This window comes from Heliangelus exortis, chromosome 14 (genome assembly GCF_036169615.1).
Source record: "Heliangelus exortis chromosome 14, bHelExo1.hap1, whole genome shotgun sequence".
NCBI lineage: Eukaryota > Metazoa > Chordata > Aves > Apodiformes > Trochilidae > Heliangelus > Heliangelus exortis.
Genome location: NC_092435.1, coordinates 15,083,878 through 15,104,377, shown reverse-complemented (window position 1 = coordinate 15,104,377; position 20,500 = coordinate 15,083,878). Strand labels below are relative to the sequence as shown.

Sequence of the window (20,500 nt, the reverse complement as noted above, 5' to 3'; positions counted from 1 at the left end):
AGATAGATTCCAAACAGGAAAGATGTGTACTCCCCAAACACTTCCCCTGGGTTACCCAAGGAGGAGGAAGAATGCTTCCAATAAAGTGTAATTATGTAGCAGTGGAAATTCTTATCTTGAGGCTCTACAGATGTTCTGGACATCAAAAAGGGCACAGAAGTCCTTTGGAAGCTCCATCTCAGAGCTGTGCTGCTCTTGTCTTTGCTGCCATCAGTGTGTTTCTCAGCTGTGGGTCAGAACCAGGGCTTTAGCTGTGGTATCTTTGCAGGTATCAGAGGGGAGCCTGGCCTCATGGGGATGCCAGGAAAAGATGGACCTCCAGGGGATCCTGGTTACCCTGGGCTGAAAGGTGAAATGGGTCGTCGAGGTGAGTACTGGAGGATTTGGAAAGCTGTACTTGGGTTTGGGCTGGGAAATATTTATCTGGGGGACTCTTAAGTTTCTTAGAGATTGAAATAAATGAGAAAAGAGCTTGACACATCACTTTTTACAAGGACACTGAATCCTGATGTATTAATTAGTCTTAATTTAGCATACTTTTCCTTTATGTCAGTATTAGCATCAAAAATGGTGTTTTCTTTTTGTCTGTTTGTTTGTGAAGTGCTTACCCTGTCATTTGCATTGTGTGCAGGTCTCCCTGGCCAACAAGGGGCTCCAGGTATAACCCCCCAGCCAGAAGAAATCACAGCCCCTGCAGGGTTACCTGGTCTGCCAGGTATTGATGGTGTCCCTGGCTTTGATGGAGATCCTGGATTCCAGGGCCCAGTTGGAAAACCAGGTAAGAAGTACATTCAGATCACTGAAATGCTCACTACCCTGAGACTTTTTAAAGACTTGTCAATCTGATATTGGAGGAAGGATTGGAAAGGTGAATTTAGTTCAGGTCAGTGGCTCTAGTTTTACATAATATTTACACATAATGTTCAGTGGCCTGAACATAAAGGCCAACTTTCTAGTTTGATAAAAAAGAGTGAAATCAAACAAAAGAAATCACTTTAAGTCTTAAACAAAATTTCAGTGAGGTAGCTCAACTTTCTTCAGCTTACAACAGCTGGACCATTATAACAGAGGATTCTGGCTTTCACAGTGGCTGTTACCTTGCAAGACAGAGCTGAGAATGAGTTCATAGGCTTCAACAACCATGAATTTAAAACCTTAGGTGGCTCTTGTGGCTTCAGACTTGAACAAGTACCTCACTCTGGATCTCAGTGCTGCATTTTCAGCCTTGTGTAATGTTCACCAGCACTTCTTAATCCTTGAACAGACCATGTGTGAATCAAATCATGTGGAATCCCTGTAAGGAGTTAGTTCTTTGTAAACACAGCTGTTAGTGAGCTCTCAGCATGGCTGCTGACAAAATATTTCTCTTCTGGAATATGAGTGCAGGACTTGAAGGCATTAGTATGAAGAAATAACAGTAATAATTTATTTAATTTCAGGTACAAAAGGACTGCCAGGAAGATCTGGTTTGAAAGGACGTGATGGTTTACCTGGATCACCTGGTGTAGCTGGGGATCCAGGACCCTCGGGTGCCCCAGGACCACAAGGATATGAAGGTAATTTTATGATCTGGGGAACACAAATCAGGAAGAAGCAATCAGTAGAATTCTACAGGTTCTGTAGGGATCCTCCAGAATACCAAATTTCCTCAGGAAGACCAGGGGATGTACACAATCTTGTGTCTTGGGTCTGCCATGAATTCAGTTCAGGCTTCAGTGGGGAAGATTATGTCACTTGTCATTGTTGTTTGTCACTGCTGGTTTTTCCCTAGGAAAAATTCTGAAGATCTTTTGGTTTTAATGTTATGTGGGAGTCATCTTGAAGATCTAAAAGAGTGAAATGTTATCACAGTGGACACAGCTGTGAGGGTTAGATGATTGAGGAAAGGCATGGTGAGAGACAGAAGATTTGGACTCTGCAGCAGATCTGTTGTATGACTTCTGGCCTTTCTGTGTCAAAGAAGTATCATGATGAAGAGCACTATAGCAAAAATGAATTTGTTATATTTTGGTTGATGCTTTGAGATCCTCAGAATTATTGTACTGTGAGATACATGCAAACACATTGGCACCAGAGTTGTTGGGCAAAGAAAGAAAATTAAATGAGGTAGGAAACAGATTGGTGCTACTGTGAAATGACTGCTTTTGGAGCCAGTAAATCTAGTTATTCATACAACAACCATCAAAACAAGGTTGGGCTTCTTATTGTACAAGACTGACATAAACACAACAACAGCAATGCCTAAGCCTGGTGTAGAGCCACACTGTGAATTAGTGACTCCTTTTCTGTCTTCCAGGTGCTGCTGGGAAGCCAGGCTCCCTTGGGTTGCCAGGAATGCCTGGTCGGAGCGTAGGGGTTGGATACACTTTAGTGAAGCACAGTCAGTCAGACCAAATCCCACCTTGTCCCATTGGAATGAACAAGCTCTGGGATGGCTACAGCTTATTATACGTGGAGGGGCAGGAAAAGTCACACAACCAGGATCTTGGTGAGTTGACAGAATTCTCTCAGGCAACATTGGCCAAAAGCACATTTTGAAGGAGCAATCTTCACCGGTTCCACCGGTGGTGGAAACCTGCTCGGCCAGGATCTGTGCTGGAAGCAGTGTCACTTGTGCCATCCTCCACCACTCGTGTCTGGTGTCTGTGATTTGGAGCATTTGGCAGCTGCCTGGTGTGACCCCTTCTCCAATTCTTCCAGGTTTTGCTGGCTCATGTTTGCCTCGTTTCAGCACCATGCCTTTCATTTACTGCAACATCAACGAAGTGTGCTACTATGCCAGCAGAAATGACAAATCCTACTGGCTCTCCACCACTGCTCCCATCCCCATGATGCCAGTGGACAGTGTCCAGATCCCACAGTACATCAGTCGTTGCTCTGTCTGTGAGGCCCCTTCCCAGGCAGTGGCTGTGCACAGCCAGGACATCACCATCCCACAGTGTCCCCTTGGCTGGCGCAGCCTATGGATAGGATACTCCTTCCTTATGGTAAGGATACTGTGGCTAATGCAAAGGCAGCTTTAAACATTTCTAGATCTCTTCTTTAATCAGGTCATGGAGACTCTGTATGAGTTGCTTACAGGAAACCAGAGCCCTGGTAGCTTCCTGCCCTAGTGCATTTATCCACCTAAAGGCCACCTTTATCAGCTGGCCTGCTGCTCAAGTTTGTTCCATTGAGCTGACCTTTGCCCCTGCCCTGCTCACCTTCAGCAGTGACATTGATGCAGTAGGTCTGTACTGCCACAGGTACTTGTTGTTCTTCAAACAGAAATGCTAATGAAGCTACAGCATTGTCTTAATCCCCTTTCTCAGTGGAAAAAAGCAGAATGTTTTCCACTGCACTTCCCTACGATCTCGTTAGTGTAAAATTGTTAGAAAAGTATGAAATCACCATTATAGTTTCCAAATTTTCCCCACCTGCAAGTGAAAAGCTGGTTTTCTAGGGCAATGTATTCAGCCTTTGCTTCTTCACCTCTAGCCCACCAGTCATAGCCAAGGTGCTTTATTCCTTTTACCAGTTGCTCTGGAGGACTCCTGGTAACCTCCCATTCTGTTCCTTGGAACTCATTAAAAGTCACCTCTTTATTTCAGCACACTGCAGCTGGTGCAGAGGGTGGAGGTCAGTCCCTTGTCTCACCTGGCTCTTGCCTGGAGGATTTCCGTGCCACTCCGTTCATCGAGTGCAACGGTGCCAGGGGAACCTGCCACTACTTTGCCAACAAATACAGCTTCTGGCTGACAACAGTTGAACAGTCCCAGCAGTTTGTCAGTGCTCCTCCCTCTGAAACTCTGAAAGCAGGACAGCTCCGGACAAGGGTCAGCCGCTGCCAGGTGTGCATGAAGAACTTGTAGCAGCAGAAATGCAGTGGCTGTTGAAGTCTGGGTCACTGAAGTCAAGGCATCAGTGATGTGAAGAAGGATCAGTTTGCAAACTTGCTCTGTGTGTGGTTGGTGGGTGAATCCAGACAGTCAGAATTCTGCAAAAATCAAGTGTCGTGTCCAGCAGTTCGACTGCACACAGAGGAAAAAACCCAGTGCTTTGAAACCTCTTTTTTTTTTTTTTTTTTTAAATAGAACATGGTGCTATGCTTTTACTTCCATGGAGTTCTTTTCCCCTCATTTATGGCTACCTCAGAAAAGTCTCTGCAAGTTCCTCTTCACACCAAAGAGTAACTGGTGTCTCACATGGCACCACTCATCTGTCCAAGGCATGCGCCAGTCATCGAGAGCCTGCTCAGAAGTTCTGCTTTGTTAGAGTCTTTGCAGACAGAATATGGTTTAGTGTAAGGGAATGAAGAATCATTCTCCTATGAAATACAGAGCTAGCTAAAATTTATCAGTGCATTGTAGATGACTTAGTATTTCTAAGCATTGATAACTGACTTCCTTAGGGAAACTCAAAGATTAATTTGCTTTGCTTTGCTTATTAAACAGATGGAACATTCTTTCCTCCAGGAAAGACAGGTAATCCATTCTAATCCAGACTTCCATCCACTTTAAAGAGCCACCTCAGTGAACAAACACAATTTTTGATGTGAAGATGAATCCAGAACACCTCCAGCATTTGCCATAGCTTTCTATTGAAATATATTTCAGGTAAAGTCTCTGCTCTGAGATCTGTGCTCATCTTCTTGCAGTCAAACAATGTGCAGTCACCAGAAACATTTCATGAAGGTGAATTTCCTTTCTGAGGTAGCCTTGGCACACTTGTTTTGGTATTATTCAAGCTGTGTGTATCTGAAAAGTAGAGGCTTTGTTTGGATAGCAGGCAGGTTTATGCAAACACAGAACTAAGCAGTTATGGGATGTACACTTTTTACTCCTACAGCCACAAAGTGTTGTGTACTCCTTTTCCCTGGGCTTTATTTCTGTTACCTCTAAAAACTGTTTCTGGAGTGTATACACTGTTAACAAGTCACACTTTCCTTCAGGGTATAATTAAAGAGAAGTGCCACTAATTGTATTATCTTTGTATATTTTGAGAGAAAGCCAAGAAAAAGGTATGCTAATATATAATGAATGCATTTAGTTGGGCTGAACTTACCAGTTCCTCTAGGGTGAAGCACATGAAATCCTTAAATATTGACATTCCAGGACATCTGTAAGAAATGCCCTGTAAATACACTATCACCTTGGCTTACAAATCTTAAAAAGAGAAAATTGCTCAGAAAATTACTGTTAATGCAAGACTGAGACATTATTTTGAAGAATTTGTTTTTTACTAAATTCTAGGTCTAGCCAGTGAAATCCTTAGGAACATGGGAACTACTTTTAAGGAGGTGGTATTTTTACCTTTGATGATTATTTACATGCACAGTATAATATTATCTTCCTAGGTCAGGCTCAGAGAGCTCTGCATGTTCTGGAGATGAGCAGAGAGTCTGTCAAGGACAACAAAGCTTTTCATTTAGCTTATCCCCAACTGTGAAAGATCAACAACTGCTTGGGATGTACTTGCAAATATCTTTAAGGCATTTGCATGCTCCTGAGTTGCAGGGCCAGGACTGCTTCTCAGAACAATGTTTACATACCAGCCCAGAGCCATGTGAGGACTAAGTATGTTGTACTCCACTGACTGATTTTTTTAATTATTATTATTTTATTTTTATTTTTTTAACCTAGGTGCTTCCCTTTTTTTAGCAATTTCTACTTGAGACCAAACATTTCAGAGCAAGGGCTTCATTTCCATCTGTGCAGAGAAGGGGGTTACAGCTACTGTTACACAAACAGTAACTTCATGTATTAAGTAGTAAAGCCTTGATTTAAAAAATGCAGCTGATCCATGGAGAAAGGAAGCAAATGCTGGTTTCTGTAAGCATTTAGTTTCCAAACAGTGGTTAATAAACAGTGAAGGCAAACAAAATTGGGTTAACTATATTCTTGTAAATCCCAGTGGCCCTGATGCAGAACTGGAAGTGAGAAGAGACAGCATTCAGGATTTCTCTATGTTGTCATTTATTGGTGAAGAGGAAACTGTGTGATTCATGTCCATTACACTACCATGACAAAATGACCATCGTGGGGACTGTCTGATAGTTAAAAGGAACTTGATAATGGATTAAAAGATCTTTGCCTTTAATTGCTCTGAGCTGTTTTTCTTGTGGCTGCTGGAGAGATACTCTGCCTTAGAAACAAAGCTGCTCAGGCTGTTCTAATAAACCTGTAGAATTAAGGCACTTTTACCAAAACAGACTTCAAAAGGCAACAAGACTAAAAACAACAATTAAATAATTTTGCATATGCCTGTAGATTAAGTTTTAAGATAACCTGGTTTACATTCAGTTCACACAAACAAATTAAGAAAATATAGCAGCATACAACCTATGAAAAGCTTAAGAAATTTATTAGATGCACAGATAAAGTGCTGTAACAGAGAAACTTGTGTAAATCTTTTTTTAAATAAATAAGGTACAGTTAAACCACCTTTGACTCATTTTTAGCTCCAAAAGAAAAGTCAGTCTAAGTTTTAATGATCTGAATTTTAAGGTCAAGGTGAAACATATCATAACTATAACAGTGGTTGTGATCTGTATCAACTATTTGAGTCTCCTGCTCCTCTTGAGGTTTCCCAGGAACAGGAAGGCTATTGCAAAAACCTATACATTAGGCATAGTTCCTTTTACAGAAACATTTTTGTAATAAAGTGTGGTTGCTCAAATACATGTTAAAATATTTAACAAGGAAACAATTTGCTTCTGATCCAGTCGATCTTTTAAAACAAGACAATGTATTTTTTTCTATGATGCAGCCCACAGGAGGGAAGAGAAGTAAACATCCTCCTTAACTGAAGACTGTTTTGCTTGAAGAACTAAACTATTGCATTATATGAGAGCAAGAAACATCCATTTGGGGTTATCCCTTTCTCCAAACATACAGCCCAGCAATACACTTATTTTTGCCTTAATCTCAAAGGTCCATTTGTCTTCAGGAAAGACACCCATTAAAAAGAGGTCTTACTGTCACATTAATAAGGGTCTTGTTGTAAGATCTTTTCCTTCCTTTCCACCTGGGGAAGCTCTTTGACAGCAGAACTGCCACCATTGGAGTTGTGGATGCTGTGAGGTTTTTGTGCTCTGCTGTCTGTAATTTCAGGCACTTTGGGGCTAACATGGCTGTTTGATTTAAGTCAATGCAATAATATTAGCAGTGTGTTCAATACTCAGAAGGGTCACCACAGTTTCCTTCATACGCTCAGGATTTCAAATTCTTCTTCCAATTCAAATAGCTTGTCAGTAGATTCAATGAGTTCTGAAAAAAAAAATTAAAAAATTAAAATCTAAAGACATGCCACAAAGAAAAAAAAAGTCCCACTTTTCTGGATTGTGCCCTTCAAATATTAAATATATATATTTTTTTTACTTGTAATTTCTACGTGACCTGCTTGGATAGCTGTCTGAAATTCTGTAAGAAAGCAGCATTTAATCACATGGTGACTGCTTGACACTCAGGAGAGCAGAATTACTCCACCTGTAACTATTCTTCTGTTTGCTAAGGAACATCCTGCTGCACAACAGTGTCAGTGGGTACTGCACCTGCTCCTGTGGTGGTCACTTCTGGCTTTGATGGAGGTATGAAAGGAGGCCAGTGTGCTGGATGCTTCTGGACCAGCTCAAACATCCGTAGACTCTGTTGCTTTAGGATCTCCTGAGGACAGAAGAGTTTCCTTTTAAAAGATGCCTCAAGAGAACCTTCAAACATGAAAAATGCCTGCTTAATTAGAAATGGATTTAATTACGTGTGTCTATCAAAAAGAACCAAAGGCTTTATGCAGACAGACAGTGAAAACCTGTTACTTCAAGTACCTGCCATTGGGAATCACTATTTCATAGATCTCTAATATTTTCCTAGTTGAAGACACCCCTAGAAGCCACCTCCTGACCTGTCCTACAGGTTACCAGTGTGTTACACTTAGCTGTGACATCTGTACACCTAGAGTTCTGTTTGTGTGTAGCAAACAGACACCAAGAATGTACAGTATTTCCTGCCTTTGAAAAGAAAATGACTTGGATGGACCTCTCTGTGTTCACATTTGTCTGCTGATCAATGGCAACAAAAGACAGATATCAGCTCAAAAAAAACCCAACAGGTTTTGATCGGGAGTTATTATTGAAGACAAATTCCACTCCTATCAGGTAAGCTACATCATATTTCAGTTACTTACAAACAGCTTTTGCCTGATTTGTTTTTTTATAATTAATGCCTTTAGAGGTTGATGTTACTTTACAGTCGTATTCCTATCTCTTTGTATACCAAGGGCGTGCAGGAATGTCCCCAAGTCCTTCTCCAGAGGCAGGGAGGGCCTTTTGTGTGTCCCACAGGTCAGGAGGAGCCAGAGGGATTCAGCACTCAGAATCAGATCTCTTGTGGTACCAGGAACTAACAGTCATGATTAGAAGTTGTAATGATATATTACATTAAACAATATAAAAGGATCAGAAAACAAATCAATTGCTGCCACGCAGCAGTTAAAACTGAGAAATAAATGTTAAAAGTAAATTTCAGCCAGTAACATAGTACTGCTAAAAAAAGCAGCTTTTACAAGGTATCTATTTACACCCATTTTCCAAGTGGCAGGGTTTATGGCTGTCAAAGTGCTGAACCAGCTCTGATCAGCAATTCAGCAGTGCTGGCAATCCCTGATTCATTAATGCATTCTCCTCTGGGGCTCATTTAATTTCCATGCAGGGAAAGATCCCATGGGAATTACCTTTGTTATAAAAACAGGTACACATTATTTCATACAGAGCAAATAAAGATGGTGCTGTTACCTTTTGTACAAGACTACACCAGTTATCAAAATCACATTCTTCTTTGCAAAAGAAGCCCTGAGGAAAAAGCATACAAGAGTAGTAACATGTCCATGAGTGGAGGATGCTGTGCTATCTTCACACAGTTTCAAGCTTTAGAAACATCCCAAGTGACAATCACCCACAACCCAACCACAGGTTATGGGGTCAGACACAATTTCTTCACTGCCCCAGTACCCTTGTGACCTATACTGGATGACTTCTACAAGTAACTCCATTTGTTAATTTTAACATAAAATAATCTTAAGTCCCAAGCAATATGGATATACAGAAGCAATGGAATAAAACAGGGAAAGCTGATTCCCCTCCTTGCTTTGACCTTCAAAATACTGTGTGCAAAAGGTAAAGTCTGCTCAGAAAATTAATTTGTGTCCTCAGATGCAAATAGCCAGTTCCCAGCTTGACCTAAAATGAATGTACCCTGTACAGTTGATACAGAAACTATCATCTACCATATGTTGAATTTCAGATCATAGAAAGCTGCTCTGGGATCCTGATTCTGCTCAGGGAAATGCAATCATGCAGGTATGAATATACAGAAATACTGCTGAGAAATCAGGTACACTCATCTCTGCTTTCCTAACACCTACTAAAGCTACTGAGGGGTCCAAATTCATGATCTTCATTCTGTGTGGGGCTTGTTGGCAGTGGAAGCTCTCATCATCAACTGTGCCATTTTCTTCTGAATCTACAAAACTTTGAGTGGTGTGAGGGTCCAAATAGATCAGCTCATTGCCTGTGTGGGTAAAATCCATATGTTGATAATAAGCAAGAGACTTTAATAAGTAAAACAGAAATTAGATTATCATCATAGTCAACAATGTCTAGACTCTTAAATATTCCCTAGCTGAGGGAATATTTAAGAAAATCAGGTTAGACATGATCATTTCCCATAGGATATTTAGTATAACTTTCTATTGTGACCTCTTACTGTAGGTTTTTGCTTGGTGTGTTCCACCTTTATCACATACTTTCCTGTTATATGTGAGGTCCAGCACTTTTAAAAAAAATCTCAACTGCTGTAATCCCTAACATTCCACACATCAAAAGGTACAGGACGACCATAAACACAATCTGTAATCCCATTAGGCATTAATTCAGAAATTGGAACAAAGGTACCTGGCTAGAACAGGTCAGGTTTTACAGAAGGACCAATAAAATATCCATAAAATTATCAATCTGGAAGACTAAATCCAGTATTAACTATTGCTTTAATTAATAAAGGAAGATATGGAAGAAGGTGAAAAAGATACCACTGTCAGAAAAAAAAATGAAATACAAGAAAATAATTTAAGGAAACTGCGAAGTCAAAGAATAAAACAGTGATTAAGGAAAAAAAACAAACAGTATTTTAGCAGTTGTGACACCTGACACTTGCTGAATGCCACATTACTGTTAGTGTGTTGCTCTTGCTTATATCATTACTTATTTTTAAGTCAAGCTATGCTGATACTTTTCTATTCTGTAAGGATGATATCACACAGATCCTGAAGTGTTTGAGGTGTGTTTCTTCATTTCTTATACTCTATTCGCAAGCTTCCAAAAGCTCAAGCTTCTCTTCTCCCTTCCAAAAAACCCAACACCTTTTCACTTCGTATCATATATATATATAAAAATTGGGAATAAATTTCTTTTCTCCTTACCTAAAAATCCTATGAAATAATAGGCATTATTTGGTTTCCCTCCTAATGCTCCCAAAGACTGTGGCATCTTAAAGCATTCCTAGGAGTTCAAAGGGAGAAAAATGAAATTGTGGTTGACTTTTTTCTTAACCCAAAACACCTGAACCTTGTTTGCAATAACAAGCAACTCATTAAAAAAAAAAAAAAACAAACAAACCACCCTTACCTTAAACGCATCGATATAGACTGGGTTGATGTGATTTATCCCCAGCCTCAGAGGTATGATGAGCAGGAGGGGCTTCCAGGCTGTGCAGAATCCTGCTGTGTTCTTGTTGTGGCCCAGAGCACTCCTGTGGAAATGGGCACTGGTGTGTGCCACGCTGCTGCTCTGGGGAGGGCACCAGCACATCTTTTCTGGGGGAATAAAACCAGCAAGCAGTGAGCACACCAAGGAGGAGAGAGCAGATCTGCCTCCCAGTCATCAGTTAAAGCCCCTTTGCCAGACATCTTTATAGACAAAAGGAGCAGGGTCTGGAAATTGCAACTATTTAGTAGACATAATTCTAGCAGGAAGGGGCTGTGCTGGCACATTAGTGAGATGTGAGATAAATGAAAAGTTAAAACTGAAGTTATGTTTGTTACTTGAATTATTAATGCTGTCAAGCTTTGCCTGGGAAATGAAACAGCAGAGATGATCATGTTAGAAGCTCTTCAGGGACCTCTTCACTTCCAGTGATGTGAACAGAGAAGCAGAAGGAGGGCCTAGAGCAGAAATAGGCTGCATGCCACTTGTAACCCAGCTTCCTTACAACTGGACAGTGAGCCTGGCCATGTGTTTTTCTCTGGCATCTGCCCCTGGCTTCCCATTTGCCTGACAGAAGCACATTTCTTTGGCAAACTCTGTGTTAAAAACAATTCTCTGTGTTTCTACAGACTGCAGCTTTGTGCCACTTCTGGGGCAGGAGTTCAGACAGCACAGACCAAACTCCATCTGCTCCCAGGCTGCATGGGATGACAGCTGGCCACCAAAAGTCTTACATTTTCTGTGCTGGCTTTAGTTTTGGACACCCAGAACCCAAGTCTGTATTTCCTTTATCCCTTTTCTTACCCTGTGAACAAGTAAGGATGGCCCAAAGTATTTACTTATTGAGATACATTCAGGAAGGTGAAGTCAAATAAAAAACAGAGAACTGATTTTTGACTTACTGATGTCTTCAATGACCACTGTATTGTCCATTGATACATAAACTGCTAATGAGTTCCATTCATCAAATAAAGCAAGCTTCCTAGAGAAAATGAAGGAAATAATTAATATAAACTAATTAGGACCACAAGGGTGGCTTTTCATTCCAGACAACTGATGGTTCTTGAGTAAAAAATTTTAAATTGTTTCTTTGGAAAAAATGTATTTGTTGATTTTTTAATTTTTTTGAAGTGGTGCCTGACCAACGGAGAAGGAAAAAACCTCCTGTGCCAGTTCTGCACAGCACTTTTTGCTTAAGAAGTTCCACTGAATTCAGTGGAACTATTTCTGTGCACATGTGGACAGCAGACCCAGGGTGTTCAAAGCCAGGTCAGCTGAAGGTTTTCAGCACTCAGAAGTTAGGAGGGAGACTTTCCAGCACACAGGTTTTTGTCTGCTTGTGTCAAAACCAAAACTCTGGGGAAGGGAGCTACACTCTTGCACTTCAAAGGCAGAGTCAGCTGCCTGTAATAAGCCAGAAAAACCTGATTGTGAACACTAAGCCATGAAACACTTTTAAATGAAAAGAGCTGGAGGCCCCTTTGCTCTGCACTCCTGTCCTGTCACAGCTGTGCCACTTTGGGGGAAGGAGCTGTGGCTCTGGAGCTGACTGGGTAGGGCAGGTAGATGACACACCAGGAGAGACCTTTTTTTTCAGGTCTTCCCCATGCTCTTGGTAAATTAAAATTTCAAAATTGGTACCCACCCACTGGGCTACATCATGCATTGCCCTGACAAACACATAGGATGCACATTCCAGACCCTGAGACCCCCAGTTTTCAAGGAGATCAACCTTGAAAGCTGTTTCTGGAGCCAAGCTGTGGTCTCTGAGCTCAGCTGCCCCAGGGAAGGACACTCCAAATGAGCAGGTGCCATCACTTACTTCAGTACTTGAGCAACTGTGTTTGGTCCAAACCATTCTCCAATTGACTTCCCCTCTCCAACACCCATCTGTGCTGTTTTCAGGAGGTAAAGCACACACAGAAGGAAAAGAAAAGCCACAGAGAATCTGATCACAATGCATGTTAAACAGCATGGACTGCTCAGGTTTTTATGGGCATTCTAAAGCAACTGCAAACTGTTTTAGCAACAAGAATTGCTTTCTCAATCTACACTCTTCTAAAAAATTAATGACTGCTCATTCCTGAAGCAGTCAGGAAGTTCTGAGCTGTAATAAGAATTATAAATATTAGTGTCCTTTCTGACAAATGACAGCAATAAGCTTTGTGACTGTCTGTTTTAATCCTATCAACTCTGGTACCCAAGGCTTACGTGCTTTATCAGGAGCTATTGTCTAGGACACAGATTTATTTGGGTCTTGGTGAGTAACATTTCTCCATTATTATACTTTGCATTTGTTTGCATGCATTTCTCTTTATAGATAAACATATATATTATATGTATGTGTATTTATATATAAGCATATGTATTGTCTTCATCATCACCTTTTTAAAACTCTGAATTCACATATTTCAAATTAGAAACTTTCAAAACAGCAGGAATTTCAGTAGAAAAACAAGCAGCTGATGTGTGTTCTTACCCATTTGGTGGATGGAGTAACAGCAATCCTTTCTATCTAGAAAGCACCTTAAGATTCTGTGATATTCTTCTGGTTGCTTTTTGTGTTTTTCCCATTGCCAATCTTACAGGGGAAAAGTTAAGACAGGTTAAAAAAAAATGATAATGTTTCTTTCCATCATTCTGATCAAATTTCCAGATAGAAGAAACCCAAAAACTGAGATTTCAAAGTACAATTCGTCTCTAATATTTACATTTTGTTTAGAGTGCTGAGTCTCAGCTTGTCATTTATTATCAAGCTGCCCTTTCCCATCACAGGCTAGATTGTGACAACTGGGAAAATAAAATCAAAATGTCAACTGCAAACACATTCTGAGTGATCACTGCTGAGAACTGCTCACAACTGCTTGCTGTGAGCTTCCAGGACTGTTTGAAACTAAACACTCTGTTTAGATTTTGCAAGATTTGCAAGCCTTTGTGAGATAATGACATAAGATCCTTAAAGCCAAGTCCAGACAACTCTGGCCCTCTCTCTCCCACAGCAAAATCCAAACCACAGCTTTGGGTGTTTCCCTACCATTTACTGACAGAGAAGCACACACACAGGGCCACTAGGAAGTAGCTACACACTGTGAGCTCATACTCTGGTTTTTAAGGTGATTTGTCTGCCTACTTCTTCAGTTACACTTTTGCACCTCTGTTCTGTGTATTCAGTTATTCAACTGGATAAATCCTTCAGTGGAATCAGTTATTAAAGTAGATAAATCCACAAAGCAGGTTGCCATAGAAACCACAGCACAACAGTACAAGGACTACAGGCCCAATTGTAATAATGTAATTGATACAGGAGCTACACACAGAGCAGACCTCTGGTACCAACCTCTGATCCCAGGGTGGGAGGTGTCCATACAGGCTTGAGAGCTAATGGGGTCTGCTGGGGGGGTGACAGGTGAGTGGTCTGTGAAGTATTTTGTAAGATGTCTATCACCATGTCACTATTCACTGTGTGCAAGCATTTGGTGGCTGTGTAAGTAGTGAAGAGAAGGGTAAGAACTCAGACCCATGGCCACCAGTCTTCCCTTGGCCTCACCTTGGGTATTCCTCAAAAAGATTTATAAAATAGGATTCCCTACTGGTCCTCTCTTTATTTCTCTGCTTCAGAGAAATCTGGTCTGATTTCCCCTCATCAGACAAGCACAATTCATTAGTCACTTCTAACAGGGCAGAGAAGAAAGTTTCCTTAAAAAATGCAGGCTTTGTTTTTTTTTTTAATGGAAACCTACAACAAAACCTAAATGGTCTCTAAACAACACAGCAGTTCACTCAGCAACAGCCCTCACCTCTTCCTAAGTGTCTGCAGATCAGTGCTTGTGCCAGCATCATCTGCCCACATCGCAGCATACATCCCCAGCCAGCATCAGATGAAGGGCCAGTGCCTCCTGTTAACAAAAGTTCTTTGCAGTCATTATGGGCTTTAAATTAAATGCAGCACCAAAAAAAAAAAAAAATTTACAGTTAAAATCTCTAACAACTGTCTCATGGATCAAAGGAACTGAGCAAGACCTTTTCTTTCCATATTGCTGCTCTAACTTGAGTGCTTGCTCTACAAACACCAAGACTGACTACATGCAGGCACAAGTAAACACCACCCTTAACAGCTTTAATATTTTGTTTGCACAAGCAGTTACAATGATGCTCAAAGTGTGATAATGCTGTAAAAATAATTCTTCAGTCCACAACGACATCACTAATCCTGCCATCTCATTTATAACAAGGCAGCTGGGCTGCTGCATACTCACCAATAGGAGAAAACTTTCTTCTATACGTAAACCAGAGACGAGCACTGATATCCAACAAAAATTTAGATTTGTCTGGAATGTTTTTAAGAGGAAAGAAATTATTAAAACAAACTTTTAAAACTGAAAAGTTATAATTTTTCCCATGCAGTCAGTATCTGAAGTCCATGAAGGACTTGTCTGAGCTTGTACACACAAGACCCTTAACACTTAAAACACGTTTTAGCTGTTTGAGCACAGGTTTTTATAGACTGTGAATTAAAGGACTAAGGATGAAATACTTCTTAGCCAGTGAAGTTTTACCAGGTGTTTGGAATGACTATGCCCAGCTTGGATGGAACAACTATGCAGAGCTATGTCCTCAAGAAAGAACTGGTAAAGCAAGTTAAGGTGAGGAATTCCTACAAGCCAACAAACATGGAATTATGCATCACCTCCAAACCCAGGACAAAGTCATTTTAACAAAGGTTAATAATATGAAATTTAATTAAATATAGATTTGGGTTTTTTAATGCTTGCAGAATTCCCCCAAAGGCTCTGAAAAATTCTTAAAGAGTCTTATTTGCTGCATTCTCTGAGCTGTGGCTCAGACTGACCAAGTAAGATTCTGTGCTCAAGGCTGTGTCCCTGATGGGACAGTCTGTACCAATTAATTACCCTGCCTGTGCTGATGGCCACTGCCTGTGACATGTCACAGGGAAGGATGCCCTTGTCTTCTCCCCAAGGAGCATAATTCACTTCTGAAATCCTATTTTTATGTGATTTTTAATCACTCTGCTATGACTTGTAAGCCATGTATTTATTTTCATGCATATACAGTATGTGCCCTAAATTAATTTATTATAATTATTTTGAAATATAATTTTTGTTGCAAATAACAGGCTACAGATATCACCCCTCAAGAGAAAATAACATCAGTAATACTGGAAATTCCCCAAAAGTTACTTACTTATCTATTTCAGAGACTTTTGATGTTAAGAAGTGACCAGCCTCACATCTGCCTAGCCTTTGCTACAAGTACAATTTTTTTGCATGAATTATGGTGGAAAGCACACTGGTAAATACCCAGCCTCATTACAGCATGAATACTGCTGTTGTAGCTGGTTTCTTATTGATAAAGAAAAATAAACTTCTCTCATGAGCTATTTAGTGAGCAAAAGGAAAGCAGGAGCTGCTGCTGCATGTGAATCTATGAAAGCTCTGTGGGTTTCAGATGAATTTTCATTCTAAAGATACCTGTGTTGAGGTGATGTTGCCTTCCTAGAATCCACACAGGCTCATCAGTTTCTGGAAATTCTTCTAAGTAGTCTGTCAAAATAGTGATCTGGTTTTCATACCTAGATAAAACTGAAGAGGAACACACAAAACTCAAACCTCCCATTTTATCCCTTTGTTCTTTTCTGCACAACTTTTAAGTTCTCAGACTGAATTAGTTGTAGCTTAGCCTTTGGGTCATCTGAACAGTGCTGCCAGCTGTGTTTACTCTTTTCCTTTAGCAAGCTGTCCCAACCCTGGCATATCCAATGTCTTGGCTGGTTTTTATTTTGATCCTCAGCAAGTGCTGGGAGAGTAACATGGCTGACACTTGGTAATAAGCAGCCTGACTGAAGCCAGCAGCAGAAGTTCATGATGACTGCAGGGAGAGCAAGAATTCATTCAAGGAAATGGGGGAAGGGAAAAGCAATTCAGGCATCACAGCATAACATACATGCCCATGCTCCATCTCAAGTGTTCAGATACTGCCACTCAGGGAGATTATGGCCTCCTGCTTAATGGGAGGCATGTGAAAAGTGTTAGCAAGGCTGGGTTTTACCTTGCTAACTGGGGATTTGAAACGCAGCAAAATAAAAGATGTATTAATGTAACTTTTCAATGCTAGACCTGTCTGCTGGAAATAACAAATGATCATGGGGTTGGACTAGATGACCTCTAAAGGTCCCTTCTAACCCTAAACCAGGCTGTGATAACTAATACTACTTAAAGAAGATCAATCTTTAGATAACTAATTAAAGCAGGGTTTGTTTCAAGGAGAAAACAAGTGTGAAAATGAATGTAAAATAATTTCTGTTAAGTAACAATCTTAAAGAATATACTGTCAAAAATTCACAAGTTGAAAGCAAACACAATTATATTTTACTCTTCAAGTGAGTGCACATACGTAGAGCATAAGGAATGGATAATCATCAGGTAAACATACAAAAACCCCCTCAGTTTCATGTCAAAATACACATTCCAGCAACCAAAAGTGAAGCTGAGCCTTCCCTCCCCCTCGAATTCGAGCCCCCAGGCCCCCCCCGGCACCGCCTCTGCACCTCAGCCCCGGCACTTGTTAAAAAACACCATCAAGTTATTTCTTAGGCCCAAAAGAACCTCCTACACTGTGCTCCGGCACCTCCACCAGAATCCTCACCTCACTGACAGAGGAAATCCTCTCCCCCAACACTTCAAGAGAGGCCTCGCCCCCCCCAGGCACCGCACGGAGCCGCGGGCCCCCTTGGCGGCCATGGCTCCCCCGTCACACCTCACACCACCCGGGGAAGGACTCCCGGGCTCTCCCGCTTCTCCCCCGCACCCTCTCCCCGCCGCACCCCTCAGAGCTCCCCTCAGAGCCGCGGAAACCACCGATCCCCCCCTTTCCCGCCTGGCCCCTCAGCCCGCGGGCTCTGGCCCCGCTGACGGCCCCTGGGGCGGGCGGGCCGCCGGCCTGGCTTCCACCCGATGGGGCCCAAATGCCGTCCCGCCGGCCCGCTCGCCCCGAACCCCCGCGCTGCCGCTGCCGCCGCCCCTCACCGGACTCCATCCTCCCGCTGTCACCATCCTCCTCCTCGCCCCGACACGGAGGCACAACACGGCCGCCGCGCGGGGCACCCTGGGAGATGTAGTCCCGCCGGCCCCTTTGGCGCACCCCTTTCCTCACCGCTGGACTACAAATCCCAGCAGCCCCCGCGTCCCGAGGAGGGAGAGGAGCAGGCCTGTAAGCGCGATTGGCTGGCTTGGCCCTGGCGCGCTTCTGATTGGCCGGCGAGCAGGCGAAGCACCGCCCCTGCCTCTGAGGGGAGGCTGTGAGGCGGCGGCCAGCATGGGGGATGCGGTGTCCAACGTGGGGGTCTGCAACCTGGCTTACACCGGGCGCCTGGAGGAGCTGCGGGACCAGCTGCTGCGTGACAGGGCCTTGGCCACCAAGGCAGACCAGGTCAGCCGGCTGCGGCTCTCCCTGCGCGGCGGGGAGAGAGCGAGCGGCCTGTGGGGCCGGTCCCGGGTGAGGCGGTTCCTGTCAGCCGCCCGCTCAGCCCCGCTCCCTCCTTCCCTCAGGACAACCGGACCGCGCTGCACTGGGCCTGCTCGGCGGGACACACGGACGTCGCCGACTTCCTTCTGGGTCTCGGCGTGCCTGTGGGCGACAAGGACGATGTGAGTGTCGCAGCTTTCCTGGGACAATCCCCATCCCCACTGTCCCGCCCTGTCAGGACCCACCTGAGGGAAGGGCCTGGCGGTGGGGGGGCTGAGCACTTCCCGCCTGAGCACTTCCCGCCTTCCCTCCCCTCGGCTGGGGGATACAGCCTGGTTTCTGGGAGGTTTTAAAAACTGCGCAGGAGAGGCAAACCCATGTATTTCAGTGTTTAGGTGGGAGAGGGGGCAGTGAGACCGCTTGAATCTTGCTTACTGTCAAGAAATTTCAGGAGTACTGTTCTTACAATCAGGGTAGCAAACCCAGGGGTGTTTTGGTTGCTGGGGGGTCGGTGGGGTTCATGTTATCTTTATCTCGGTGTGAGCCTCCTAAATAAGTTTTGCCAAATCATGAACTACTCTGAAGATTTCTTATTATTGGGGAAGGCATTACAGGGCAGGTGAAAGGCTTGATGGTTTCACAGTTGCAAGATGGGCTGGTACTGTTCTAGAGGAAATAACTGAAACAATTATATCTGTTATGAAGCATCCTAGAGGTCATCCTTAAAGAAGGAAATTCTGTCCCTTCAGTTCAATTGGCGGGTAATTAAAATGGGGGGGATCCATTATGCATTTGCCTCAAACAGTCTGAAGGACTTAGGAAGAGGCAGGTCCTTGGTACGAGGGGAAGCTAGAAAGACAGAGTCTGTTGACTTGCTGAGAAGAAAGAATTCTTGGTCTGCAGGTGCAAACTTTGGATGGTGACTTCACTATAAGAGGTCTATAAAAGGAGCTGTGATGGTGGGCTTTGGTCTGGGGGGTTTCCACCACCAGCAGCCATCCCTTGGTATGCTGGCCCAGTGCTAGATCCAGAACCAGAAATTTTATCTCTAACTTCTCTTTCTCTACAGAACTGGGCTTCATATTTGCCATTTTAGTGCCTCACAGTTCTGTTCAATAAAGCTGTGTAGTTGCACCCAATACTGTGTTATCTTTACTTTGTCCTGGTGGGGTCCAACAAGAATCTTCACATACCCATCCCTTGGAATGTGGCAGTAGGCTATGGAAAAGACTGCATAAACTTTTGGACACCCTTTTCTACCACTCTTATCTTAAAAAAGAGCTATGGCTAATTCTCCAGGCACCAAGTGCCCTGCAAGGTCCCTAAGTGCATAAAAGAAGTGATTTCTGTCCTTTAACAGTAACTTTTTGTCAGGTACTGAACGCAGCCATGGGAGAGGATGTGAGATCTGTCTCTGGTGATAATAATATTTACCTTTAAGCTATTAAGAACGTGTGCAGTCCGACTAACAAGTAGCCAAGTTGGTAGTGGGGTTACACCTGTTTTTTGCCTGAAACTCCTGGTTTGCCTAACATATTTTGGGTTTTTTGTTTTTTTTTTTTTTGTTGCCCTGCAGGCTGGTTGGACCCCCTTACACATTGCTGCCTCAGCTGGCCGGGATGAGATTGTGAAAGCCCTGATTGCCAAGGGGGCTCATGTCAATGCTGTCAATCAGAATGGCTGCACACCCCTGCATTATGCAGCCTCCAAAAATAAGCAGGAGGTATGGCTGCCTGTGTGACTGGAGGTGCTGTTGCTCTTGGGAGGAGTGTTTAGTTATATTAATCTTCCACCCCCACCTTCCTCTTTCTCCATGTTCAGATTGCAGTCATGCTTTTGGAGAACGGAGCTGATCCGGATGCCACAGATAATTTCAAATCCTCCCCCTTACACAGAGCAGCAGCCAAAGGAAACCTAAAAATGGTTCAGATCCTTCTGCAGCACAAGGCATCTGTTGACATACAGGACTCTGAAGGGAATACCCCTCTGTAAGTAATTTTTTAAATTTTTATTTTGCTTAATATAGTGTAGTCTCTATGAAATGAAACACCAGTGCTTCAGTGTCTTTATATTTTTTTAATTTCTCATTGCCTCAAAATACACCCTTTCTTCACACATATAATTAAAAAGGACTTGAGTAACTCACATCTAGTGTTTTGCACAAATGTGCCTGTACACACATAACTTTTTGCTACTACATCTACTTAAAAAGAGTGAAATACCTTTGGTAATAATTTGCAATATATTCGGTTGCCACTAGAGGGTGAAAAGCGAGCTAATTACATC

At 42.6% G+C, this 20,500-nt stretch overlaps 3 protein-coding genes across 5 annotated transcripts in view; 2 read left to right on the top strand and 1 right to left on the bottom strand.

Moving 5' to 3' along the window:
• Nucleotides 1-6,078, top strand: part of COL4A6 (collagen type IV alpha 6 chain) — a 114,598-nt gene extending 108,520 nt beyond the window's left edge. Inside the window, exons 40-45 of the mRNA XM_071757484.1 lie at nucleotides 269-367; nucleotides 632-778; nucleotides 1,440-1,556; nucleotides 2,297-2,488; nucleotides 2,701-2,987; nucleotides 3,591-6,078. Of these exons, the coding sequence (XP_071613585.1) occupies nucleotides 269-367; nucleotides 632-778; nucleotides 1,440-1,556; nucleotides 2,297-2,488; nucleotides 2,701-2,987; nucleotides 3,591-3,851 (1,103 nt within the window). The 3' untranslated portion in view covers nucleotides 3,852-6,078. The remainder of the gene's footprint in view (nucleotides 1-268; nucleotides 368-631; nucleotides 779-1,439; nucleotides 1,557-2,296; nucleotides 2,489-2,700; nucleotides 2,988-3,590) is intronic.
• Nucleotides 5,931-17,884, bottom strand: ATG4A (autophagy related 4A cysteine peptidase). Its single transcript, XM_071757489.1, has 13 exons — nucleotides 17,776-17,884; nucleotides 16,222-16,332; nucleotides 14,989-15,060; nucleotides 14,530-14,628; nucleotides 13,212-13,313; nucleotides 12,555-12,627; nucleotides 11,635-11,714; nucleotides 10,655-10,842; nucleotides 10,450-10,528; nucleotides 9,397-9,542; nucleotides 8,768-8,824; nucleotides 7,532-7,643; nucleotides 5,931-7,247 (listed from the first exon to the last, which is right to left on the bottom strand). Exons 1-13 carry the CDS (start codon nucleotides 17,783-17,785, stop codon nucleotides 7,183-7,185), a joined length of 1,194 nt encoding a protein of 397 aa, XP_071613590.1. The 5' UTR covers nucleotides 17,786-17,884; the 3' UTR covers nucleotides 5,931-7,182.
• A 135-nt stretch (nucleotides 17,885-18,019) lies between these two features.
• The window catches only part of PSMD10 (proteasome 26S subunit, non-ATPase 10), a 47,282-nt gene continuing 44,801 nt past the window's right edge, over nucleotides 18,020-20,500 (top strand). For all 3 annotated transcript variants that reach the window (XM_071757495.1, XM_071757494.1, XM_071757493.1), the window contains exons 1-4: nucleotides 18,020-18,178; nucleotides 18,298-18,396; nucleotides 19,791-19,937; nucleotides 20,036-20,202. In XM_071757495.1, the coding sequence (XP_071613596.1) occupies nucleotides 18,065-18,178; nucleotides 18,298-18,396; nucleotides 19,791-19,937; nucleotides 20,036-20,202 (527 nt within the window). In that variant the 5' untranslated portion in view covers nucleotides 18,020-18,064. The remainder of the gene's footprint in view (nucleotides 18,179-18,297; nucleotides 18,397-19,790; nucleotides 19,938-20,035; nucleotides 20,203-20,500) is intronic.